Source organism: Propithecus coquereli, unplaced genomic scaffold (genome assembly GCF_000956105.1).
Source record: "Propithecus coquereli isolate 6110/MARCELLA unplaced genomic scaffold, Pcoq_1.0 Scaffold1, whole genome shotgun sequence".
Classification (NCBI taxonomy): Eukaryota; Metazoa; Chordata; class Mammalia; order Primates; family Indriidae; genus Propithecus; species Propithecus coquereli.
In genome coordinates this window covers 10,607,813-10,634,605 of record NW_012133857.1, presented here as the reverse complement: position 1 = coordinate 10,634,605, position 26,793 = coordinate 10,607,813, and the positions used below count along the sequence as shown (strand labels likewise).

The following is a 26,793-nucleotide window of genomic DNA, read 5'->3' as shown; positions in this document are numbered from 1 at the left end:
TCTGAGGGAGGCAGCCATGGGTTGGTCCAGACTCTGGCCACAGAACAGGTTAGTTTATTATTTCAATAGCAAAGAGCTGAAAAACAGGTCCCACAAAGGAGGAGAACCTGACCCAGGGCCCGCAGTGCATCTTGTACCCCACAGGGATGTGGGCTGGGCCAGGCAGGGCCAAAGGCAGCGGGAATGGGAGTAAGAGAATGCTTATCCAGAGGGACCCTGCTGGGCACAAGAGATGATGTAGTGTAAGGACCAGGCACGCAAAGCCTGTTCAGGTCTTGTTGAGTGTCCAGAGTGGATCCAGAAGGCTAAGGGGGTCATCAGTGGGCTGGGCAGCCCGCAAACCCTGCCCATTATGGGCCTGCAGAAAGTTCTGCTTGCTCATCCGCTGCTTTCCCCGCAAGGAGCTGTCCAGGGAGAAGGCCTCTGGGGTCAAGGAGGCCAGCAGCTCTAGGGAGGAGGAGGGGGGCCCCAAGTTGGGGGCTTCAGGCACTGGCTGCTGCTCCTCAGGCTGGGGCATCTCAGGCAGGGGTGAAGTGAGAGGAGGTGGGGAGGAAGATGGGACTGGGGTAGACTCTGGGAGGCTGGCTGGTGGCAGGCCTGGGGGCTCTGCAGGGCCTGGCAGGCTGGCAGCTGGAGAATCCAAGCCCCCAGGAGACCGGATGCTAAGCTTGGCAATGGTGGCCTGGATGGAGCTAATAGGCACGTCCCCACCAAGGACCAGGTCCTGGGAGTCCTGAGGAAGGTGATTCTGAGAAGACAGAGTAGGTGAGGAGAAAGATTCATGAGGCGGTGGTTATCCCAGCAGCCCCCAGGGAACCTCCCTCACCTTTTGGCTGATGCTCGCACTGGCCAGGGGCTTGCATGGAGGGGGCACACCATGGCGCTGCAAGACCTGCTCCACGTGTCTCACCACCGCCTCGTGGCAGAACCTGAGATGCAGCTGTATAGGGGCATTGGGCCTGGTCAGCTGGGCAGGGGCTATTGCCCTAAGGGAGAAGGCCCATCCCAGCTCGCAACTGCCCAGGCCCTCACTTTCTCCTGTAGCATGTGCTTCCTCTGCTGCCGCATGCGCCGCACCAGCTGAGGCAGCTCAGGGATCCCGTTCCCAGCCTCCACCTCTTGCACGGCTGCGTAGAGCAATGCAAAGGCTCCGGTGCGACCCACACCAGAGCTGTGGAAGGAAGTGGGTGTGAGGATAGGCCCAGAGCCTGTGGAGGAGGAACCCCCAGGCAGCTGCCCACTCCTACCTGCAGTGCACAACAATAGGTGTGTGCAGGGGCCGCTGGTGCAGGTAATGCGTGTGCACTTCCTGGATGAAGCGCAGCAGGTTGCTGGGGCTGTCAGGCAGGCCTCTGTGGGGTGGGGCAGGGCAGGGCAGGGCAGGGCCTATGAGCCAGGTCTGATCTGAAGCCCTCACCCCTCCCAGCACCAAGGACTGTCCCTGCCCCCCCATCCATCCGGGGCAGTGGACGCACAACTCAGGCCAAGTGGGGAAGTGAAGGTGCACGAGAGAGCGCTTGAGGCTTTGGTCTCGGAACTGCAGGCTCAGCACACGCTCCACGTGGGTTTCAGTGGTTCGGATGCTGCTCAGTGCCAGGCTCAGGGCACCATGTACCATGGGCTGGCCCCTCTCGGTGGGGAAGTATCGTGCTACCTTTTGCTGAGGAACAGACAAGCTGAGAGAGTTAGGGCTGGTTTTCCAAGGTCCCCTGCCCTACTACCCCAACACACTGTGCTTGTGGGCACCCCTCCTCACCTTCTCCATCTCAGCCTCAGACACCAGCATGACAATGACTGACACTTTCTGCTCGTGGACCATGAGCCAGAAGTCGGCAGCTGTGCCAGGCAGTGGGGCCTGGGTGGCCACTAAGGGTGGGCAGTATGGGGAGAGCCCCTCCACGCAGCTAGCATTGATGTAGTCATCCTTGCCTGAGCGCAGAACCACACGGTTACTGTCATAGGGCATGACGTCCTGGTGCCGGTTCTTCAGTGAGTAGCAGCGGGCGATGGCGATGGAACGGCCTCTGGCATCCTGTTCTTGTGCATCTTGCAGCTCCCTCCAGATGGTGTCCAAAGACCCCGCATCCCCCAGCTGGCCCCGAAAGGTCTCCAGCTCCTGCTGCAACTGCTGCAGCCTCTCAGGATGCTCATAGGGATCCCGCTCAATCAGCCGCAGGGCCTGTGGCCGGCGGCCCTCAGCTGCATCCACCTTGGTAGGCTGCAGCAGGGGCTGCCCACCCCCAGGAGGCTGAGTGCCGCCGTGCTGGCTCTCAGGGCTAGAGGAGAGCAGGTCTGCAGCTGCAGTGCCTCGGCGCAAGCACAGGGGTGGTTCTGCTGCTGGGGCCCGAGAGGGTACTGGGCCAGGCCCTGGCGATGGGGCAGGTGAAGGCACCAGGTGGGGACTAGGAGTGGGCTGGCCAGCAGGTGGGGGGCCTCGAATGGAAAGAGGGGTTGCCTGGGGACCCAGGGGTCTGGGAGAAGGGGCAGGACCGTATGTCAGGGTGGGATGGGGAGGCTGAGGGGGCCCAGGGCTAGGGAAAGACAGAGCCCCTGAGTGGGGGGGCAGAGGGTCTTGGGAGGGGCCTGGGTAGAGCTGGGTATGCAGGGGTGGTGGCTGCCCCAGGACACCAGGCTGAGGAGCAAAAGGGTAGGTAGACTGTGGGGGTAGGAGTCCTGGGGCTTGGGGTGGGAAGAGGTGCGGATGCTGGAGTTGGAGGTGCTGAGGCCCAAATGCCGCTTGTGAAGGATGGGGTTGGGGCCCCATCCTTGGGGCTGGAAAACCTGTGGGAATCCCAGGAGAGAAGTGGTGCTGGGCTGCAGGGGCTGGGAGGGCTTGCTTGGCCCCTACAGGGTAGGAATAGGACGTGGGCAGGGGCTGTTGTGGAGGCACTGGGAAGCAGGGCTGGGGAGGAGCAGGGCTGGGGTTTGGCCGTGGGGCTGTGTGGCTGGAAATGGGGGCCTGGACACTGTCTACTGTGGTGGTGGCTGGCCGAACCGCCATAGCCAACTCAGGGCCTGAGAACTGAGGAGGTGGGGCTGAGGGCAGACCTGCAACTGGTGGAGGTGGCCCTGCCCCCCCATAGGGACTGCTCACCACGCCATGTTGAGGAGAGGATTGGGGCACAAGGCCCAGCTCCGGTGTGTAGGCAGGGGCCGGGTAGAGGGCAGGCCCAGGTGCCATGGGCATTGTGGGGGGCCCTGGGGCCCGGGGCTGGATCATCTGGGTGGGGCCCGAGTAGGTACCAGTGGGTAAAGGGCCTGAGAGAAAGTGGGGTCCTGGGCCTGTGGAGTTGGAGAAGGGGCCAGGAGGAAAGTGGAGTGGAGTCACAGTTCCCAGGAAGGCGTCAGGTGGTCGTGGGCCAGCCACCAGGTCAGGGGGCAAGCTGCGCAGCTCCTCTGGTGGGTCTCCTGTCTCTATCACCTCACCTTCCTCCCTACGGGCCAACAGCGGCTTTGGGGCCGTGGGCCGTGGTGGTGGCTTCTTTTTCAGCTCCCTATGGGACAGGCAGGGAAGAAGTGGGGCCAGACCCCCATCAGCCCAGCCGGTCTGGGCTGGAGCCACACCACAGCCCCAGGGCCATACCCACCTGTCCAGGAGCTGCTGGCGGGCAGCCTCTCGAGTCTGGCAGGTGGACTGTGCCCGTTCCAGTAGAGCAGCCACCTTGCTCTCCAGGTCTGCATAGAAATCCTTGCCCTCCTGGGACTTCTTCATCAGGTCCTCATAGGCTTCATATGAGGCCACCAGGGTCTGCAGCGTAGAGTTCCATCTGGTGGGCAGAAGGGCCAGGATGAGGTAAGCCATGGGAATAGGACTCTGGGTGGGACTCTGGGCAAGGGCACACGACTGGGCACTGACTTTTGGTCTAGGTCGCTTAGCACCCGCCGCACAGCTGCATACTGCACGTTGGCCTCTGTCAGTGCACAGAGGATGTTGTCCTGGGCAGCCAGGTTCTGCTCTAGGTACACCCTCAGCTGGTCATACTTCTTCAGCTGCTCCTCAAACAGCTTCTGAGGAGTATGTTGGGGGGTGGGGGACAGACACTCAGGTTCTCACCACCTAAGGGTGGAGCTCAGAGCCAGAGCCCCTCCACCCAGCTTGCCCAGCCCACCTTCATCTCCGAGTGGTCTGTAGTAACCAGTGAGGCAGTGATGTCATCCTTCTGGATAAGCTCGCGCAGCTGCTGCTCCAGGGACACGCGCTGGTCCCGCATCTCCTGCACCTTGGCCAGGATGCGCTTCAGGTTCTGCAGCACAGCCTTGTCCTCTGGGGCCAGTAGTGGTCAGTGAGGCCAGAGAAACCCCCAGCTCAAGTCTCTCCCCATGGGTTGAGCGAGTGGGGCTTACCTGGGGTGAGGGCTGGTGTGGGCAGGGCAGCCCGGACCTGGTCGAGTGGCCCACTAAGCAAGCGTAGGTTGCCAACGTGTAGATTCATGGCGCGGTGCAGCTCACTGTTGGTAAAGGAGGCCTTCTCGTGGACTTCCATGTACTTGGCCCATTCTCGCCTCACCTCTGCCAGCTCAGCCTTAGAGACAGCCAGGCTGGCCCCAGCTTGGCCCACTGCCTCCTGGAACTTCTGCTCTAGCAGCTCATCCTCCTCCAGCAGGTCCCTGATGTCCTTTAGGGAGGCCTCCACATCCGTGAACACGCCAGACAGCACTAGGGGTATGTATTGGGGGAACAGCCCTGAGGCAGGCAGATCAGGCACCCACTCTGGCCCATCCCCCAAGAGACAGAACTGCCCATTCAGGTAAGGGCTTACATTGCTCACTGAGCTCTACAGGCACAGGGCATACCAGGTACAGTGATCCATGGAGGTATGGGTGTGGATGCCTGTGCCAGGGCTCAGGGCCACAGCCTATGTTCTCGGTGAACAGGGACACAGGGAGAAGGCTACAGTAGATGATTTCCCTGCACTCCCTCTACCTGCTTGCTCTGCCCCTTGCTCACCCTGCATGGACTGGACGAGATTCCTGACAGTATCCGGCCGGACACTGAGGGCCGCACACTTCTCCATGAGCTGGGGTGGGATGTGGCTGTATGCATCAAGGTTATCCACTGTCTCGGGATCTAGCTGCATTGAATCCATGAACTGGCTGTGGGTGCAACAGGGCCAGGTGGGTGCTGGGTGTTGACCCAACTCCTTCCATGTCAAAGGAGCCTGCTAGGGTGAGCCTTCGCCATTGAAGCTAGGTCTGAGGTCTCAGCAGAAAGCAAATAACCACCCCCGACCTCTACCACCAGGTCTGGCCTAGGCCCACAGAATGTGCCTAGGGCTCTTCTGGAAACAGTGGGACAGAAGGGATCCTCCTCCCAGGATGCAAGACTCTTGCCTTACAAATCCAGCCCATGAGACCCCAGGCAGGGAGGCAGAGTCAGGAAACCTCCTGGCACAAACAGACATTTTTTCACTCCTCTCCCATCACAGGCAGCTCCAGGGTATACCCCCTGCCTCCCCACTCCCAGTCCCACACTCACTCCAGGACCTCATTCTTGTCTTCAATCTTGGCCATCATCTCCCGAAGCAGCTTGGCCTTCTCCTCACTGCAGAAGCAATAGAGCAGTTGCTAGAGAACCATGTCTCTTGAGACACCCCAACTCCCTCTGTGCCAAGGACAGGGCCAGCCCCTCCACCCACCTGTATAGTGACGAGGCCTCATGGGCAGCCATGGGTACCAGTTTGGCAAAGATGTCAGGGCCGGTAACGGCTGGGTCTGTGGGGTTCACTGGCAAGGGCTTCACCAAGGGGGCTCCTGGGAGGGGAGGAAGAATTGTGGGGATCAGGCCCAGGCAGAATCCTTGAGGTAACCTGTGTCCTATCCCCACCCCATCTTCACCCTGGCGCCATTCCTCAGCTTCCCCTCAGCTCCCAGACCTTTCACAGGCTGAAGGGTGTCCAGTGCTGGGACAGCCTCATGGTAGATGAAGTCATTGTCTTTCTTGGCAGAATTGTACCTGGGGGTGGGGGCAGAGGGAATGAGGAGTCACGGGGGGTCAGTGGGGACCCAGGACCTAGCTTGCCATGTGGGCCTCTGCTCTCTGGCACCAGTGGCTTCCACCCAAGGACGCAGGAAGAGGGACAAGACCTTTCACAATAAGAGGGAACCAGGGCGACCCCCACGGACTCACTTTCCCCCAATGACATCCATAGTGAAGCGAAGTGCGTCTTGCACAGTGTCAGGCTGGCCCTGTGGGGCAGGGATAGGGGTGGGGCCTCAGCACCAACCAAGGCCAGTGCCAGGACACCCCCTCAGTCCCCCCAGGCTTGCTCCCTGTTCCCTCAGGGATCTGAGGGACAGCCAGGCCTCCCCCAGCTTTACCTTGGCCAACTTGATGGCTTCATTGAGCTTGTCCAGGGCACTCTGGAAGTATGCAACCTGTGGAGGGCAGCAGGCAAAGCCTACTCTGTCCTTCCCTGCTGAGATTCCTATTCATTCTGCCTCCACAGAGGCAGCCCTGCCTGGCCATCAGGCCACTCATCAGAAGATAGGCTCAGGGGGTAGCCAGGTGCCAGCCCAGCCAACAGCACCAAGGTAGCACCACAGCCTGCCCCAGCTACCTCTCCGTGGGGAGCCTGCCATGCCTCAGACCCCAAGGAACGCAGGCTACAAAGATGGGACAACATGTAAGACACCAGGCCTGCAGCAGGGTTGTGGCCAGGGATGTAGGGGTGAGGCAGACAGAAGACTACCTTCCCTGTTCTGTAAGGGACAGGACTAAACCAGGATCTCACTCAAGGCTGGAACCAGTCCCGAGTCCCCTCGCCATAGCTCACTCACTCGCTCCCCAAACTTTTGCTGCTCCTCGGCCTGCTTTCCCATGTGCAGCTGGAAAAGAAGAAGAGATGTCAGGACTTGTTTCCTGAGCTGCAGCAACTCAGCCCAGCCCCGCCCCAGTGCCCTGGTGCCCTCACATGAGCCACAGCTGCAAAGTAATAGATCTTCATCTGCACAAGCTTCTTCCAGTCCTTCTGGATGCGGCCCAGCAGTGAGGCAGTGTCAGGGTTCTCCAAGGCCCGGCATGCCTCCTTGTAGTAATCTACCACCTGGAGCCAAGATGGGGCCTAGTCAGTGAAGGTCAGGAGTAAAGCAAAGGCCTGCCCTCAGCCCCCATCCCTACCTGTGCACTGATGCGGGCCACCAGAAAGCTCTTCCTGTTGTCCAACATTGACTTCTCCAGGAGGCACTCCTGAGCCTGGCCCTGGGGTGACACGTGCAGGTGCACTCCCTCACTCAGCAGAGGGCTTTCCCTTCCCCGGGGGTAGACCAAGGGATCCTCCCCTACCCCCACAAGCACGGCCTGTTCCTGATCTACCCGGAGCTCAGAAGACGAAAGCCAAGGGCCCCTGCCAGTCCCTCACTGCCATGTGCACATGGCCTGGTCCAGGATCCACCTAACTACTCCCTCCCTTGGCCATCCCCTGGATTCAACTCGGCTTTAACCAGAGCACATCCTCACCAGCATGAGGTTAACATTGAGAGTGAGGATCTGGCGGCTCATGTCAACACTGTAGGCATGAGGGAAGTGCTCACGAAGGTAGGCGAAGGCACCTGCTGCGCACTGGAAGTGGGTACAGGAGACCTTCATACCCTGGGACGGAAGGGAGGAGGATGGCCTGTGTCCCCTCTGTGGGACAGAAGTCATCCACACCATGGAGGCTGCCTCCCCCTGGTATGTCCACCACCCCTTGCCTCACCTCCTCCGACACCCGCTTGTCCATGGCCCCCAGCATGGAGTGCAGTGCTCCTGGGGAGGCAGAGGACATGGTGTTAGGGGAGCCTGGGACTCGGGAAGGAGGGACTCCTGTCCTAGGGGCCCAGTCCTGAAGCTGCAGGGATGTCTGCACAGGACTCTGGGGCTCCCCAAGCTTTTCCCTCGAGCCAGGCTAAGGCTGACCAGCAGGGCAAGTTGAGGCCAGCCTTGTTCTCCTCCTGCCTGAAGCAGCCCAAAACCATAAGCTGGAGGCTGTCCAGTTAAAGAAGAAAGGCCATCTCTCCCAGCCGGAGCACACGGTGGCAACTCTGTGGCAGCGAGCCCAGTGGAGCCTCTCCCCAGCACAGCGGCTCCCCACGGGCCCAGCAAACAGTAGAGGAGCTGGCAGAGCTGTGGGGAGGCTGTGGAGGGGTCGGAACCCAGGAGTCCTCCCTTCATTAGCTCACTGCCTTTGTGGCTATCTGATGAGCTGAGATCTTAGGCTGGCAGGGCTGGGAGTGGGGCCATGGGGAAGGGATCAGGCAGCTCACCAAGGTTGTAGAGAATACAGGCCTGCTCGTACTTGATGTCCTCATGGGCCACAGACTTGCCTGAGAAGATCTCAGTCCTGCAGACATGCCACCCCAGTCATCTAGAGGGTAGGAGCTGGCCAGAGCCCTGAGACATGGTAAGGGGACCAGCTACCCCAATGTGGGGTCAGAAGGGGAGGCCTGGGGAGACCACACAAGGCCACTCCCCATCCTGTGCAGCAAGGGGAAGAAAGGGAAGGGGAGGGAAGGAACATTCCTATCACCCAGACCCCCCGGGGCTATCCCAGGCACCATCCAGGCTCCCCACCCCCCAGCCCTGCCTGCTGGCTCTCACCAGGTGACAGCGATGGCAGCCTCTTGGCCCGAGCCCATAGGAACCCGACTCTGCAGGTAGTGGAGCTGGCCGAGGTACTTGCGAAGGACACTGCAGCCTTCAAAGTCCCGGGGGACACGGACGGCATTCTAGGGGGCGGGATAGGAGAACAGACCTGTCATCATGTGGGGTAAAGGACAGGCAGGTCAGCTCAGCCACGAATTTGGGAAACACACATAGAGGCTGGCAAACTGCACACTCCAAGGGATCCAAAGATAGCCACGGCTATACCTCTAGTCATTCAACAAACCATCCCACCAGCCAAGGCTGTCAGACTGTGAATCCACCCCACATTTCTGCAAGGCAATTTGCAACATGTTTTAAAATTTTTACTGTACTTTTGACCCAGTTCTATATCTAAAAATTTATTGTAAGAGACATAAACATCAGTAAAGACATCAGTAAAGACATCAGTAAAGAGGACTGTTTAAATAAATTATGTCAAGGCAATCCACACAAGCGAATATTCTGCAGCTATGACAACTTAAGGGTTTGTAGTTATTCATATATTAATATGCCATGACATACTGTCAGGCAAAGAAAGAATGTAGGAGACAAATGGTATGATCTCATTTGTGTAAAATCATAAAGATATTGATAATACAAGTAGGTATATAGATAGAAAAAAATTCAAAAGATTGTACACCAAAATGTTAACAGTGATTATCTCCGGGTGATAGGATTTAAGTGATTTATCTTATTCTATATAGATAGATAGATATGTATGTCTCTAACAGAAACATGTATTTCATTATTATATTGTTTATGTATTCTTTATATTGAACATTTTCAATTTTTATAATGAACAGCAAAGCTATTCCCATTTGGGGGAAAAAAACAAAACAAAGCAAATGAACCCTCTGTTTAAATAGAAAAGCAGACAACACCCCCTCCAAGAAGCAATTACACAGTGAGGGGATGGGCTTCAGCACTGTGCCTGCCTCACCCCTGTTGAGAGGACCCGAGTCCCTCACTAGGATGCAGCAGCTGAGGGGCCCAGCAGCAAGACTAGAAGAAATCCTTCAAGACGTTCCTCTCCTGAGCTCAGCTCCACGCTGCCAACAGGGATGTTCTCAGGAGGGGCGCACACGCTCTGTGGGACACCATAGCAGAAGAGTCTGGCACTAGTCCCACTCTACATCACTTCCCAGCAGTGTCCTGGGAGACCATCTCCCCTCTGGGCCTCAGTCTCCTCTTTAAACAGGAATGACAATCTCCCTGGTGGTAGGGCCTCTAGAATACCCAGTGCAAGAATAAGCTGTGTCACAGCCACACTGCTGAGGTGCCACCTCAGGGGCCTGTCCCATTGGCCAGGGCTTCTCAAATCTAGTCATTCTTATCACACCCCCTCCATCAGGACCTCTGCTATATTCAAATACCACCTGTACATAACATTTTTCTTTAAACCATCTACTTTTAAAATTAGAGCCACATCCTAAGCAATAACAGCTCTAAAATAACAGGTTTGATGTGCTAGGTACACATTTTTTCAATAGTCACTAAAGCACATACAAAAAATGAAAAATATTTATCTTATACTTCCTAAAGCCATCTTTGGGAAACAATGGAAGCAGTCTTCCCTCTGGTCCTAGCCTGGTCTGTCAAGACTCTGATGAGTTAAATGTGGTGGGACAGAGCCATGACACCAATATGACACCCCCACACCACCCCCTACACCTGTCAGTTTTACTCCCTGTAATCACAGAGCCAAAAATTTATTTCAGAGTTAGAAAAGGAAAGTCTGAGAAGCAACTATTCCAGCCCTGGTTTTACGGATGAGGAAACTGAGGCTCAGGCCAAAGAAAGGATTGCCTAAAGCTTCCCAAATTATATCCACCCCTTGTTCCACTGCAAATCTCTGAGTATGGCAAAAGGTTAACTTATGTATGCTGTCTCTGATTTGTATGTCTCTATGCATTGACCCACTTACTATTTCACTGAAAACTTGACCAGTGTTAGTTCTAAAATTGCTCTAATGGTTCATTTGGTTTTTACTTTTTTTTGGAAACAGGGTCTTCTTGCTCTGTTACCCAGGCTAGAGTGAAGTGATGTCATCATAGCTCACTGCAACCTCAAACTCCTGGGCGAAAGCTATCTTCCTACCTTAGCCTTCCCAGTAGCTGGGACTACAGGCACTCGCCACCAAGCCCAGTTCATGGTTTTTGCTTTATATCTTGCTTAGTCTGGGATTTTTTTTTTAATATGGTAATTTTTTCTATGGATTGGGGTGGGGTGGGCAAGGGTGGGGCTCTGTGGCTTGGTCCCTAACAGGCCATTGACTGGCACTGGGTCGTGGCCCAGGGGTTAGGGATCACAGCCTTAGAGGATCTGCCTCAGGGGATGCTTTAGAGATCTGTGATGCTAGCTGTGGCATGGACTGCCTGTAGCCCCAGCTACTTGGGAAGGCTAAGATGGAAGGACTGCTTGAGGCCAGGAGTTCAAGGCTGCAGTGAGCTATGATTGTGACACTGCACTCTAGCCTAGAGTGAGACCCTGTCTCTAAAAATAATTTTAAGTTTTTAAAAATTTTAAAAAATAAAAAGAGATCAGTGATAATGCTCCTCCTAGGCTGTGTTGTGTCCATGTATGTAGTATGTGTTTTGTATGTGCAAAATGGTGGTAGTGCTAGGGGATAAGGTTATCTCACTTGTTTTCAAACTTTGTTCAATTAAACTCTTTTTAAAAACTCAATTTATGAGGAAGATTCTGGGAAGATAGCAGAATAAGAAGCACCAGAAATCTGTCCCCCCTACTAGACAACAGTTGCATTGGCTTAACACAACAAAAACCAGAATCTGTCTTACTTAACTCTGGCATATATTGAAGGCTTGCAACTTCTAGGGAAGGCTTGGACAGTACAGTAGTATATTGCCATTAATTTCAGTCAATTTTGGCTCCTAGCACACGAGCAGCCACCCATCTCTCATCCTCAGCACCTGGCAGGCAGCTGTGTACCAGTTCCAGGAGCAGCCTGCAGGAGCTAATGTGGACAAAAAGGATCTGTCCTCCAAATATAGGAGTTTTGTGCTCTGATGGCTGACTGCTGCTGCTTATCACAGAGGTTCAGACAAAGAGGCAGAGACCACTGCTATTGCACCTCCCCTCATTGTTGCAAGCTCCTCCACCTCTAGCTGAAGTAACCTGCAAAGGACTTAAAGGACTGGCATCTTTTTTCCTCCTTCGTTTTTTTCTTTTTCCTCTTTTGGGAGATAGACACTGAAGACTAAGACATTCAAAAGCAACCACATATACGTGTGGAAATTAGAAAGTCATCGCACATATGCGGGAAAAGATGCAGGCTCAGAAAAGGCCTGAGATGATCTTAAGTTTATACCCCAGGCTGATCCTTGGCACAGAGACAGTCTACAACAATCAGGAACACAACAAAAACCAGCAAACCCCGGGGAAAGGGAAGGATCTGATTTCCAGAGTTACTATATCAGAGAATTAAAATGTCTGTTTTTCAACAAAAAAATTATGAGGCATACAAAGAAATAGGAAAGTATAGCCCAAAGTAAAAAAAATAAAGAGAAACTGTCCCAGAGAAAGAGCAGATGATGGACAAAGACTTTTTTTTTTGGAGACGGTCTCACTGTCACCCAGGCTAGAGTACAAGCGGTGATCATAGCTCATTGTAGCCTCAAATTCCTGGGCTCAAGCGACCCTCCTGCCTCAGCCTCAAGCAGTCAGAATGCACTCAACATTTATAAGTTCACCCTGTTATTTGGGTGCAGTTCATGGTGCCCCAAAACAATTAATTACAATGGTAACATCAAAGATCGCTAATCACAGATCACCATAACAGACATAATAATAATGAAAAAGTCTGAAGTACTGTGAGAATTACCAAAACATGACAGAGAGACATGAAATGAGCATATGCTGTTGGAAAAATTATGCCAACAGGCTTGCTTGATGCAGGGTTGCCACAGACCTTCAATTTGTAAAGAATGCAGTATCTGTCCAGGCATGGTGGCTCATGCCTGTAATCCTAGCACTCTGGGAGGCTGAGGCAGGCAGATCACTTGAGGTCAGCAGTTCAAGACCAGCCTGAGCAAGTAAGGAGTTCGAGACCAGCCTGACCAAAAGCAAGACCCCATCTCTACCAAAAATAGAAAAAAATTAGCTGGCGTGGTGGCACGCACCTGTAGTCCTGGCTACTTTGGAGGCTGAGGTAGGAGGATCACTTGAGCCCAGGAGTTTGAGGTTGCAGGGAGCTATGATGACACTACTGCACTCTACCTGGGGCAACAGAGTGAGACTATGTCTCAAAAAAGAAAAAAGAAAAAGAATGCAGTATCTGCAAAGTGCAATAAAATAAGGTATGACTTATTTTTTTCTTAATTATTTTATGCACTATTATATAGCAACATGTTTCCTTTTTTTGTTTGTTTGTTTGAAGTCTAAGGGTCTGAAGTCTGCACTGGAGTGGCTGACTCCAGTGGGTATCAGTGATGTAAATAACCACTGTAGAAATCAATAGCCATTAAGTGTTTTCTTGTCTATTATGGGCCACACAACAATGCCTCCATCCATCCTTCCAATAAACCAGCAGTACTGGTGACTGTTTTTAGTATAGGACTGATCCGTTAATTTTGGATACAGTTTAATTTAGTCTACCAGGTAAGAACATTTTTCTTTTCTTTTTGTTTTTTTAGAGACAGGGTCTTGCTCTGTTGCCCAGGCTGGAATGCAGTGGCTTGATCACAGCTCACTATAACCTTGAACTCCTAGGCTTAAGGGATCCTCCCACTTCAGCCTCCCAAGTAACTAGGACTACAGATGACCACCACCACGCCTGGCCAATTTTTTTTTTTTTTTTTTTTTTTAGCAGTGGTGTCTCGCTATGTTGCCCAGGCTTGTCTTGAACTCCTGGCCTCAAGCAATCCTCCTGCCTCGGCCTTACCAAGTGCTAGGATTATAGGCATGAGCCACAGTGCCTGGCCTGAAAAAATTTTCAACTTCCGCTATTCAAAATTAGTACCAGCATGGGATGGTAACTTCAACCAAATCCAGAAATGTATGGATTTCCATAAATTTATTCATCCAGAGGATCTGCAGTGGACTCATATGCTGCTCCCTTAATTGGAGGCTTTCATTGTTCAAATTTTTAGGCAAATTTTTCAAAAGCAAAATAAGCAAGTTTGCACTTAGCCTTGATAACACTGTTTCCAATTCTTTCACAATGCTGTAGACAACAGGAAAACAGTTTCTTGTTTGAGAACTGAGCCTACATCAAACCTTTTAGGTCTGGTTTGCATACCTGTTATTCTAATAACCATGTCTCTATGATGAGCCAACGCATGGATTACTGGGGCAGGAGCATGCCACCTCAGGAGACTGAGACAAGCACTCAATAAGCCACGTGGAAACTGAAGAATAAGAGCCTCGCTCAAAACACTGCCAAATGAAATCACTACTCCAGCGTCACACTCTCTGGATCCCTCATGAAGCCACTCATTCACTGGGTGTCCTTTTGCAGGGCCCCAGCCCGCTTCCCTGCCACTGCAGACTCAGCCTAATGTCGATGTACCATACCAGTGCCTTCCTGCTCAAGGAATCTATTTAGAATTCCACATAACTCCACAGGAACTTTGTTTTGTAAACTGCTAAATCCACAGTGCCTGGAAGAGTACCTGAGATGTAAGAAAGGGTTCAATAAATGTCTGTTAATGGGATGAATGATTCATGACTGAAATTCTAGTATATAAAAAAGATGAATGAAGAGTTCCTCTTAGTCCTCTTCATCTTGGAATTGAGGCTGAAATGAAAGTATTCAACATTATGTAATTTTTATTAAAAAAACAAAAAATTGTTTTCATAATACTAATTACAGAAACAGCATTTAGTTATTGGTTATTGCTATGGGGCACAGGTTAAGAAAGGTTGAAAACACTGTTTTAACAAAATTTGCCACATTAACCAAATCTTTCATCAATTAAAAGGGGCTTACCACATTGATAAGTTTGGGCCTTCCCTCACATATTACACACCTAAGCAAATGCCTAATAGTTATTTGGCAGTGTTATTTTAACTTCTGGCTTTTTAAATAAAAGGGAAATGGTACAAAGGCTGTCTCTGGGCATAGTTGTTTTGTTCTTTACATTTCTCTTATTTTCCAAGTTTTTACAGTTTTTATGATGTGTTAATACATAGGAATACAAAGTGAGTGACACTGCAGACCCTCCTGCCCCCCCTGAGATGAGAGCCACTAAGAGGGCTGCGGTGCCCCACTTCCACCAACCCTCCGCATGTAGAACAAACCGTCTCAAACCAGCACCACAGCCAGTACTGTGCTCAATCCTGACATCACAACATGTTGCTATACAACAGTGCATAAAATAATTAGGAAAAAAATACAAGCAATTCCTTGTGTTATTGTGCACTTTATTGCACTTTGCAGATAATTCATTTTTTACAAATTGAAGGTTTGTGGCAACCCTGCATCAACTCGGACACCAGAAACAAGTTATAGATGGACAGTTTTGTGATTTTTTTTGAAAGCATTTATGACTTTTTCTTTCATTTTTGGGTCAACCTTGTGATTATTAACATTGTTCTGGAAGTACCTAACAATTACAAGAAAATAAAGGGTACAACTATTGGAAAGAAGGCAGCAAAATTATGTGTATATGATATGACTGTGTACTTAAAACACCCAAGAAAATAAGCTGAAATACAATCAGAAAGCGTGAGAGAATTAACAAAATTAATCACTCCATTGCTTTTCTCTATACTAACTATAATGGGTGGAAAACAGAATGGGAGGGGAGGACAGACACTCAGTAATAGCAACAAAAAAATCCAGGAATAAATTTAATAAGATATGTGTAAAACCTACAAGCAGAAAATCACAGAACTTCACTGAGAAGAAATGAGGAGATTATCTTGTTCCTAGATAGTAAAGTAACCTCATAAAAATGTTGATTCTATCTAATCAATCTCTAAATTTTATGAGCTCACAAAAATCCTAACACTTTTTTTAGAACTTGACAAAGAGACTGTAAATGCATTTTAGGAATATGTGAGTGAGAATAGCCATGGAAAACTTGAAAAAGAAAGTTAGAGGCCAGGTGTGGTGGCTCATGCCTATAATCCTAATACTCTGGGAGGCCAAGGCAGGAGGACTGCTTGAGGCCAGGAGTTCACGACCAGCCTGAGCAAGAGAGAGACCCCGTCTCTACAAAAAATAGAAAAATTAGCCAGGCACGGTTGCCCACACCTGTAGTTCCAGCTACTTGGAAGACTAAGGCAGGAGGATCGCTTAAGCCCAGAAGTTTGAGGTTACAGTGAGCTATGATGACACCATTGCACTCTAGGTGGGTGACTGAGTACGACCCTGTCTCAAAAAAACAAATACAAACACAATAAATAAAAACAATGAGCTGGCCAGGTGCAGTGGCTCATGCCTATTATCCCAGCACTTTGGAGGCTGAGACAAAAGGATCACTTGAAGCCAGGAGTTTGAGACCAGTCTGGGTAACATAAAGAGACCCCATCTCTACCAAAAACTTTTTAAAAATTAGTTGGGCATGGTGGTGTACACCTCTAGTCCTAAGTACTTGCGAGGCTGAGGTAAGAGGATCGCTTCAGCCAAGGAGTTCAAAGCTGCAGTGAGCTATGATTGCATCACTGCACTCTAGCCTGGGTGACAGAGACCCTAACTCTAAAAAAAAAAATTTTTTTTAAACTGAACTAAGAAAAATATTTACATCATATAAGATAAAGGAACAATGTCATTAATGTATGAAGGAGTCTTACAAATCAATAAAAGTTATAATACCCTAAGAAAAAAACAAACAGACAAGAGATATTAACAAACAATCCCTAAAAGAAGATATATAATAAACCTGGCCAGGTGCAGTGGCTCACATCTGTAATCCCATCACTTTGGGAGGCCAAGGCAGGAAGATCACTTGAGCCCAGGAGTTTGAGACTAGCCTGGGCAACATAGCAAGACCCCAACTCTACCAAATATTTAAAAATCAGCCAGGTGTGATAGCCTGTAGTCCCAGCTACTTGAGAGGTTGAGGCAGGATTGCTTGAGCCCAAGAGTTTGAGGCTGTAGTGAGCTATGATTATGACATTGCATTCCAGCCTAGGTGACATAGTGAGACCCTGACTCAAAAATAAAAAAATAAATAAATAAAAACCAAAAACAACAAATTGTGCAACCTTACTATTAACCAAATAATTGAAAATTAAAATTAAATACCCTTTTCACCTATCAGACTGCTAGGAGCAGGTGGCAGACCCTCCTGGGGGTATGTAGACTAAAACAAGTACATCCTGTTCATCCACTAATTCCTACAGCAACAACCCTAGAAATGCCCACATACTCACAGACATAGGTTATGACAGCAGTTTTTACAATGGAGAAAAACTGAACTAACCTAATAGTCTTAAAGAGGAGACTGATTAAATTCAAGTAAAACCACAGTTCTGGGTAGTTTCTTTATCTCCCTATCAAACCAAACCTGTTCATGCCTGCATACTGATACTACCCTCCTACCTGTCTGAGCAACTCCAGCTTCTTCAGTTCCTCATTGTAGGTTTCTGGGTTCTCTCCATAATTCTTCAGGACAAACTAGGGAGAGAGAGAGAAAAGACTGTAAGCCAATGAGAGGAGACCATCTCCTCCTGCCCTCTGAGTCCTGGACAATGACCAGCCAAGGCTCAGGATCGAGTCCAGACCTACAATCACAAGCTTGTCTCCTAGACCACCAGGGAACTGCCTCAGTAACAGGCAGCACCAAGATGCTGACCAGAGGAGTCTCCTCCTCCTTAGAGCAAAATGGAAAATAAGACTGTACCTCTGCGTAAATACCCTGGCAGGTCCTCATAATGCTACAGTCCTCTCTATGAAGTCCCAGACTCTGCCAACTCAGGAAAAGCCAGGGAACTTAGCTGGTCAAAATGGAATTCTAATAAGGATCCCAGAAAGGGTTGCAAACTCAAGCCTCTCTCCAGTATTGGACCCTGCTGTGCTCTGGGGTAACAACCAGAACCCTAAGCTAATAGCAAATGCAGGCAAGAAGTACCAAACAAGAGTAAGAATACAGAGACTTCCTCACCAACCCACCCTTCTGGCTGGGAAAGGGCACCACAGAAACAGGATCTGCAGTGTCCCTGTCTGTGAGGAAAGGCCTGCAGGTTTGTAATAATAATAACCCAGATGGCAGAAGGGGAGGTCACTGCTTACATCAGAGAGGGGACTGGCATGCCCGTCCACAAAAGCACTCACCACGGCAAAAGCTGATTGTCCTGGACAGTGAGCATACACTCAAGCCTGGAGGCTCAGGCCTGGACCAAAGGGCCCCTTGTTCAACTAAGATCAACAGACTAAGGCAACTGAAACTACCACTCTTGCAGTACTTGCTGCCTGGTGTTTTGGCCAGATCTACTTTCCAAAAACACTATGGGCATTCCTGCCCAACTCATGAGGCTCCTTAAGGCCCTAACTAATGTTTCTGAGGTGGAAAGAGAAGGAGGCTGGTAAAGGCTTTAAGAGGTGGCCTGCTCTATCCAAGAGCACACTCACTCACACCATGTCTGTGGCCCGCCCACCTTTCCTGGGGTCCCTTTGCAGGACCCATGACACACAGCTAAGGGATCAGCTAAGTAGGAACCTGGAAGGCTGCATGACAGCTTTTATCTGCCTTAGTAGGCAAAAGGAGAAGAGGAACAGACAGAAGGGAGGCTACTGCTGAGCTAATTACAGCACCATGCAGCTACTTTCCCAAACCTCTGACTCTAACCCCTTTTATCCAGTTGGTTTTACCTGCTGAAAGTCCTTGTGTCCATAAGCTCTCTTCTCTATCCCACTGCCACCTCTTTCCTGGACAATACAGCCCTCCAAATCCATCCCTTACCCAGTGGCCAGAATTGTCTTTCTAACTCTGATGTCACTCCAGGCTTTAAAGCCTTCTGAAACACACACACACCCTGGGGAAACATAGACCAAAACATGCTTATCTCAGGATAGTGAGATTATGGGAAGCGCGGCATAATCTACAGAGAAAAATTATAATCTAAAAAGAATGTGTTACAGTAGCTTCCCAAAGCCTGTAGGACCAAATCTAATCTTGTTACAGAGTTCATAACCCTTCACAACCTGCTCCCAACGGCCTTCGAGGACTGGCCTCTGGCACCTCCCAGGGACACCCAGCCAACAGCACTTTGGAATTACTGCTTTCAGGTATCAATGCTTACCTACATGTTGTCTCCACCTTCTCTACTAAAACTCAGCTAAAATGTCACTTCCTCCCATTCTGAACATGCCTCCATCGGACTGTACCCATGACAAGGTCATGCCAGTGACTTCCTACTCCAAACAATAAGCATCACAGAATGGTAGGGGCCTTATTACATGTATTGTAAACTCAGCAAACAGTTGCCTTTACAGAAAATGCAGAAGACAGACAGACAAATTAAAAAGGAGACACTCAGAAAAAAATTCAGAAGATCGGGCATTTCACCCAATGATTAACTTAATCTTATCAAAAATTAATGTCATTTGGGGGGACTATTACAGACTAAAAGTGATTAAAGGGACAGAACAATTAAATGCAATATGAGAACCCTGGTTGGATCTCAGTCTGAATAAAAAGAGTCATAAAAGATGTTTTGGGATAATAGGTCAAATTTAAATATAAATAATAGAGAATTATTATAGATTTTCTTAGATGTGATAATAATATTGTGGTTATGTAGAAGAACGTCCTTACTCTTAGGAAATAAGATGCTGAGATGAGTCCAGGAGAAATGTCATGATGTTGAAAACTTACTTTCAAAGGGCTCATGGGATCTCTGTCTATCTATCTATCAAGAAAAAGCAAATATGGTATAATATAACCATCAAAACTAAGTAGTGTAGGCTGGGTGTGGTAGCACATGCCTGTAGTCTCAGCTACTTGGGAGGCTGAGGTACGAGGATCGCTTGAGGGCAGGAGTTCAAGACTGCAGTGAGTCATGATTGCACCACTGCACTCCAGCCTGAGTGACAGAAAAATAGCCCATCTTTTTAAAACAAAACACACTAGGTAGTGAAAATTTGGATGAGTACTGCATTATTCTTGCAACTTTTCAATATGTTTGAAATTTGGAAAACAAATGTTTTAAAAGTTGCTGAAAGAGCTAAATGATACCTGAAAGACACTTTCCCCTCTGTCAGTGATTTTTAGCCTTTTGTGAATCCTTTGAGAATGTGATAAAAGCCATGAAAGAAATTCCCTTAGAAATATTCAACTGTGCACAAACACAAAGATTTACCAATAATCATAGGGGGTTCACAGAAACCTTGAAGCCCATTTATGGGCTCCTGGTTAATTCCTACTCTGATCTATCCAACTCCTCCCCGCTTATCCCTTCCCCTAAATTAAAACACCACCACCACAAAACCTCCGCAAGTATAAAATGTGGCCTAAGCTATAAGGTAAAATTTGACTATCTAAATGAGAGCATATTCTTTAATTCCCTTTAAGTAATAGGTTTTAGTTTTCCCACCCTTAGGTTAGGGAAAATGAGTAAAAGTGCAGCCTAGAGGCCCCATGGAAGAAGCTAAAGGAATCAGATTGATATCTGAGTATCTTAGAAACAAGGCTTCACATGACTTCGCTAAGGACATCCGTCCCTGCTGTTCACACAATGGTGAAAGAAAGATGCTGCTCCTACACCCAGTAAATTGACCCTAGAGGTCACCTTCTACCTGTCTCATTCGTCCTCCAAGATCAGCAGCAGTAGACACTAAGTGAGCTCCTACCACAGGCCAGGCATTGTACTGAGTATGCAGTAGTCACTTCATCCTTACAACAACCCAAAGAGGTAGGTACTTTTATCACTTTATAGATGAGGAAATGAGGAAACTGAAGAAAAGAGGTTAGGGCATTTGCCAAGGTCATTACACTAATAACTGATGGAGATATGACTGAAACCCAGGCATTTAGGCTCCAGAGCCCATGTTCTTTACAAGTTAGACCAATCCACTTCTATTTTTTAATATGGTGCTCAGAAACAACTCTGAAAAACGGGCAGAGAAAACGAATCCCTGGCGACACAGTAAGTCAGTGGAACAGTGAGGATATTTTCTAAACCCTGACAAAATTTTCTATGACTGATCACTCCCCCACTAAAAAAAAAAAGAGGCAAGAAGCTGGCTGAAAGTTCTGGAGTAAGGGAGAGAGACTTTGTCTCAGTCTCACTATGGTATGGAACTCTGCAGAACTCAGAATGGTCTGGCCAAGCGTATTAATCTCCCAATGGAGCCAGAGAACAGGCCCAGCAGCAGACCAAGAGTAGAACCAGAGGCACTGACAGCCCCCCAGTGAGCCTACACAACTGACAGGAAGTAGGGGCAGGAGGTGGACTAGAGAACCTCCAAAACCAGCCAGGCTTTGGAGCAGTTGAGGATCCTTTTCTGAGGGAATAAGAGAAGATCTGGGGACAGGTCTGTAAGTGAGAACATGTCCAGGGATCAGAGCCGCTGGGGAAAGAAAAAAGGAGAGAAAGGAGCTGCAAGTGAAAAACAGTAAAAGGAAAGTCCTGGTTGTTCCTCTAGTTGCTATGAGATCTGGGCTTCGTTTTTCCGTATGTAAAAAGGGGGTTAATATTACCTGCTATGTGTAACTGTCTAACAGAGCTGTCATAAGGACTTGAGCTATTTCCTAAACCAGGAAAGAGGATGCTCAGCTGAAAATACTGTTTACAATATCACAAGACCTGTAACGAAGAACTCATAAGCATTAACTCTTGATTCTCACAAGCTTATATTAGTAGTTCCATGTTACAGGTGAGAAAAGTGAGGACCAGATTCATTATGCAATCATTTGTAGCAGCTGAAGGTCATTCAGCTATTAATGGGACCAGGAGGGACCTAAACCAAGATGTGATTCTAATGGCTATGCTATTTCTATGATGCTAGTCTGAAACAGCAGAGAATTCTGTAGCTAGATGAGATCACTGGAAACATCCACCCTGATCCTGCCAATATTTTGCAGATTAGATAAATGGGAAACCAGAGTTGGGCAATGGTAGTACTAGGACTACAAGCCATATTTCCTGACTCCTGACCTAGTTATTAGTCCCTCTGCATCAGCTTCTCTTATACTAGCATGTTCTCATTCTTCTATGTATGCTTTACTCTTAATTTGGTACAACATCTTGGAATTTCATGGTGCTAACTAAAGCAGTAAGCCAAGAAGGACAATAAAAGGCATCATTATGTTAGTATTGCCTTTGTTCACCAATTACATTTCTTTTTTCTCCATTTCCAAAGTTGCCTTAAACATAGGGTATTCCTTGGGCTGTTCCACAGAAATACACATAAAATTGAGGCCTACATATAGTATTGCTAATTAACACAACATATGCTCAGCTACTGAATTTTGAATGAGACTAATTTTATTCAGAGAAAGAAGTATTGCCAAGAGAAATCTTCAGCCCCTTGGTCCACATCAGCAAGCCTCAGAGAAAACCACAGGGCAAGAGTACCGAGGATGAGAATACACCTCCATCCTTCCCTATTCTAACCCCTACATAATACTTACAATACCCCTGCATAACCTCTCTCCCACAACTCTTCTTAATGGCCTCTCGCCAGTCTGAACAACACACGAGGAAGACTGAAGATACATCTCCCAAAGGGTGCTAGAACTAGACTAGGTCATTCACCCGACACTTGTTAAGCACTCTCTACACACAAGTATCAATTACTCTCCAAGTAAAGAATCTAGTCTAAACCCTAAGTGAAATAGAGATAGGCTTTTGGTGTATGAGATTAAAGTCAGAGAAGAATGAGTGGACAGTTCAGGTCATCTGTGCCTAAAGCCATTCTTCTGCAAAAACTCAAGTGGGCAGACAGGCTCAGGTAAATCTGTGCTAAGAGGTAAGACAGGTCACCGCCACAGGTAACTGGCAATGTCCCATGCCCCTCACTGATGAGCACCCAGGGGCCGTTTAGGCTTCTGGTCCTCCAATTTACCTTTCTATATGTGCATTTGTGTGTGTGTGTGTGTGTGTGTGTGTGTGTGTGTGTCTGTGTACACACATGTGTAAGCTGGTTTTTCAAAACAGTTAGCTGTCCCATGGGAAATGTGGAAAGGGAAACAATTCCACAAACCTGAAAAACCAGGCTCTACCTAAATGTGAGTAAGAGGAACATTAAGAAGAGGCAATAAGAGTGTATACTGTGTGGTACAGGTCAACCCAGTGTTGGATGTTAAGACTGTCTGAATACAGAGGAGGATGGTACAATTGCCAGGCAGGTGGAGAAATCCTAATGAGGTCCAATACAACCTGGGTGATGAACAGGAGGAAAGGAATTCCAGTAAGGAATGGAACAAGGACAATGACCAGATGTGGAAGAAAGAGAGGATACAAGTTCCCATAGGAAAGGATTGGGGGAGTGAAGTTAGAGTGGTAGGCTGAAGTGAGCCAGTGACAGGCCCTGAACAGCAGGTTTTCTCTGGAGGAGCCTAGTGGAAAAGTGGAGATTTAAATATCAATTCAGCCAGAGTGGGAAGAGGGGAGATGAGGAGAGGCCAACTGAAAGCCAGGGTGGCTACCAACCAAGTGCAGGCTACACCTGCACTTGAGGATAGTTTACTATGCGGATTACTAGAAGGTAAACTCCTTGAAAGCAGAGATTTTTGTCACCACTGTATTCCCAAGTCTGGCACATGATAGGCACTCAATAACTATTTGTTCAATAAATGAATCAGGGATGGATACAACAACTCAGTCCAAGTGAGCGTGACTTGGGATCAAATACAGTTGGTCAAGGGCAAGTGTTTGGGACAGAAAGAAAAGAGAGCCTCAAACACTAACACTTGTGGCCAAATCACTCACCGATGAAGAACAGAAAAGTCATCCTTCATCAGTTTCCGGTGAGTCAGCACTCTGGTCTCCAAAGCACAGGTTTAAAAAGTGTAGGACCAGCAGTACTTTCCCACTAAAAAATTATATGAGGCCAGGTATGCTAACCTAAAGTTTGGCACTGCAATTCAAAATCAGCTTGCTCTTTTCCTGGCTCCTATTTCACATTATCCCATAATGGAAGGCATGTCCATCAGCAGTGAAAATCAATACTAACCACCAACACAAAACCATGAAAGGTTTTGTCAAAAGCCCAGCCCTCACAAAGAAAGAAATTCTTTATCTGTCTAGAAAATTCCTATTCATCCTCTAAAACCCATCTCTGGCAAGCCTTCCCTGATGGCCCCTCCTTAGGTTTGTGGCTTCTGTACACTGCAAATATTTCTATGCTTACACTAATGTCATTACTCTAATTTTTAACTTTCCTCTACCAGACTATGAATTCCTTGCAAAAAGGATTGTCTCTTATTTGTCTGTATTATCAGGACTCAGCACAGTGCTTAAACAACCAATTTTTACCTTACTATCCTAAATTAAATTCTACCCCTCAGCTCCAAGTCACTGGTAGAGGTTCCCAGAGCTCAGACCAAGGATGGAGAAGGAAAAGGGTACCAGTGGCAGAAGGCAGAGCAGGGGATCTAAAGTTGGAGAAGGGAGTCCAGGTCAGGAAGAGTTCCCAGGCTACAGTGGCTTCTGCAGAATTTCCTCCAACTGTAGGAAAAAAATTGTTTTTTGAGTATCTGATACCACCTCAGGCTAAATGGCTAATAAGTAACTCCTCTCATGGAGGCCCAAGTGCTCCCAGGGAAGTCAATGCTCACACAATACCTTGCTGGCTAGGCCTGAGTGACCAGAGCAGCAAAGACTAAGTTCTAACAAAAATATCTCCTAGGAGTTTCTGGACTAAGATTTTATCCACTGGATTCCCATGTATTTATGGTCACCATTTCTAAATTCCCTCTCAATTGTCATTTAATCATTTGAGAAACATTTTTTTCTGACTGCCAGCTATGTAGAGGGTACCCTGCTAGGCTATGAGGAACCCAAGAGATGCCTCTCAGGTAATTTACAACTAAAATGGGGTATTCATAGCACACATAACTATCACCAGGGAAAAGATGGAAAGAGGGGAATTCAGAGAAAGGAAAGATTAATTCAGATAAAAGGATTAAGGAAGGCTTTGTGGAAAAGAAAGTATAAGCTAGACATTGAAAGAACCAATTTACAGAGATTAAAGGGCCCCATTACCACCCCATAGGGCAAAAATAATAACTCTTCTAAGTAGGAGGAATTCCACAACCAAAGGCACAGAAGAGGGACCACACAGAGCATGGTAATGGAACAGCAAGTGGCTGTGAACAGAATCCGGGATACCTGTATCAGAAGCACACAGATTAAGCATATAGTGTGGCCTCAATAAATGCTGAAAGAACTAGGCTAGGTCAGGAAGAATTCTGAATGGGAAACTGGCTTTATTCTGTAAAATCAGAAAACAGAAGAGTTTTGTTGTTGTGTTTTAGAAAAATTTATCGAGCTTCTCTTCCGGGTTCTTCCCAGAGTCAGGAAAAGCTGGGTTGAGAGGGAAGGAAAAAAAAAAAGAAAGAAAAGAAAACTTCATCCAATTGTACTGTATCTATATGAAAGAACATATGGAGAAGAAAGCAAAGTTTGGGGAAGTGTTAACAAAATTCTGGAATTTTAGGTCAATTAATCTAATTTCCTGTTTTACAGATGAGGAAAAAGAGGCCCAAGAGGCTATGGGCACAAAGAAATATAGACAAATAGTGCCTGAACTAAGGCGGTGGTGATATGAAGAAAGATGGGAGAAAGCTTCTTGCGAAGCTACTTCCAAACCCATTTTCTTGTTCCTATTTCTTTTCTCAAGCACCCTGCTGAGTGGCCTACCATCTAGATTGTCTGGGTCTGGGACTTACTCTGGCAGCTACTGTGCCCACAAGGCCCTCTGCATGGAACAACCTCCTGGTTGTTCCTTTTCACTTCTGAGCTGGTCCCCAATGCTACCAGGTGGCCCTACCCAAAGCAACAGATGTCACAGAGGGCAGCAGTCCCCAACCTTTTTGGCACCAGGGACCTGTCTCATGGAAGACAATTTTATCCTGGAAGCGGGGCGGGAGGCGGAGCTCAGGCCGTGATGTGAGTTATGGGGAGCGGCTGTAAATACAGATGAAACTTTCCTTGCGCTCGCTGCTCACCTCCTGCTGTGCACTTTCCAGCTTCCTAAGTTTCACGGAAGTCAATATTTCCACGGACTGGGGGAGGAGGGAGCTGGGGGAGGGAGGGGCGCGGTGCAACAGAGCTCTGCAGCAGAGCTCTGCAGCCTGGTCCCTAACAGGTCCCGGACTGGTAACTACAGTCAGAGGGCACCTGATCTCAATCACCATACCTGATCTCTCCACAGAAGTTCTTTGCCTCAGTCAACGCCATACCTGCCTGCCTGCTTTACCCAACACAATGACTGGTAAGGTTTCTCCGACAGTTACAACACTGTTTATGCCCTCCGGCCAGTTATGAAAAGTAGTAACCCTCCTGAAAACGACACGGAATTGTATCTTTTGGTTCAAAGGGGCTCCCGAGTAGGATTCTTCCTCTTCTGAAACCATGCAGAATTGCAGCCAGTGTCAGAGAGACCCCCACCGCAGAGGAGTCAGGCATCTGTCTGGGCCAGCGGGGCTCCGGTCTCAAATACACACGCTGAGCGCACACACACCCTGAGGCTCCGTCCCGGTCCCCGGCAGGGCCGCCCACCGCTCCCCCGAGGGGCGGTCCAGGCTTGGAGAAGGGGCAGGGCAGAACTGGGTCCAGAGCGTCACACGGAGGAAGTGTGGTGTCTCAGCGGGAACTGAGGATGATTCGGGGCAGAAGTGGGGAAGCGGGTTCCAACGAGGATGAGGGGGCTAGCCCGCGGAAAGGAGAGGGGGGAAGAACGGTCTGCGGGAGCGGGGGGATGGGACAGGCTGAGGAAAACTGGCGGAGGCCCCTCTTGGCCTCTCCAGATCCTGCGACGGGGCCTGGGAGCTGATGGGCGCGCAGGGGGCGTCACAAGCTGGCAGACGACGGAGATACGCGGCGGATGAGGGAAAACGTGGGAGGTGCGCTCACCTTCTTCACCGCTGGCTGGAAGTGGAAGTCACCAGCCTCCTTCAAGTCCAGCCAGATCATGGGCATGCGGGGAACGGCCTCCATGGCGGCGGGCACCCGCCGGCCACCCGACTGATCCCCTCCCTGCTCCAGCTGCTGGCTCAGCCGTGCACCCGGCCCCGCCCCTCCGCGCCGGAAGTCACTTGTCAC

The 26,793-nt window shown here is 49.1% G+C and overlaps 1 protein-coding gene across 1 annotated transcript; it reads right to left on the bottom strand.

The window, feature by feature from the left end:
• Window positions 1–34: 34 nt before the first annotated feature.
• PTPN23 (protein tyrosine phosphatase, non-receptor type 23) lies at window positions 35–26,793 on the bottom strand. The gene is made up of 25 exons (XM_012663973.1): window positions 26,605–26,793; window positions 17,126–17,200; window positions 8,575–8,702; window positions 8,241–8,317; window positions 7,694–7,743; window positions 7,456–7,587; window positions 7,117–7,197; window positions 6,911–7,042; window positions 6,777–6,824; window positions 6,318–6,374; window positions 6,127–6,185; window positions 5,873–5,952; window positions 5,636–5,750; window positions 5,476–5,541; window positions 4,948–5,093; window positions 4,345–4,656; window positions 4,110–4,264; window positions 3,857–4,008; window positions 3,588–3,767; window positions 1,757–3,494; window positions 1,476–1,660; window positions 1,248–1,352; window positions 1,033–1,171; window positions 827–940; window positions 35–748 (listed from the first exon to the last, which is right to left on the bottom strand). The coding sequence occupies exons 1-25, from the start codon at window positions 26,686–26,688 to the stop codon at window positions 269–271; spliced, it is 4,890 nt and encodes a 1,629-aa protein (XP_012519427.1). The 5' UTR covers window positions 26,689–26,793; the 3' UTR covers window positions 35–268.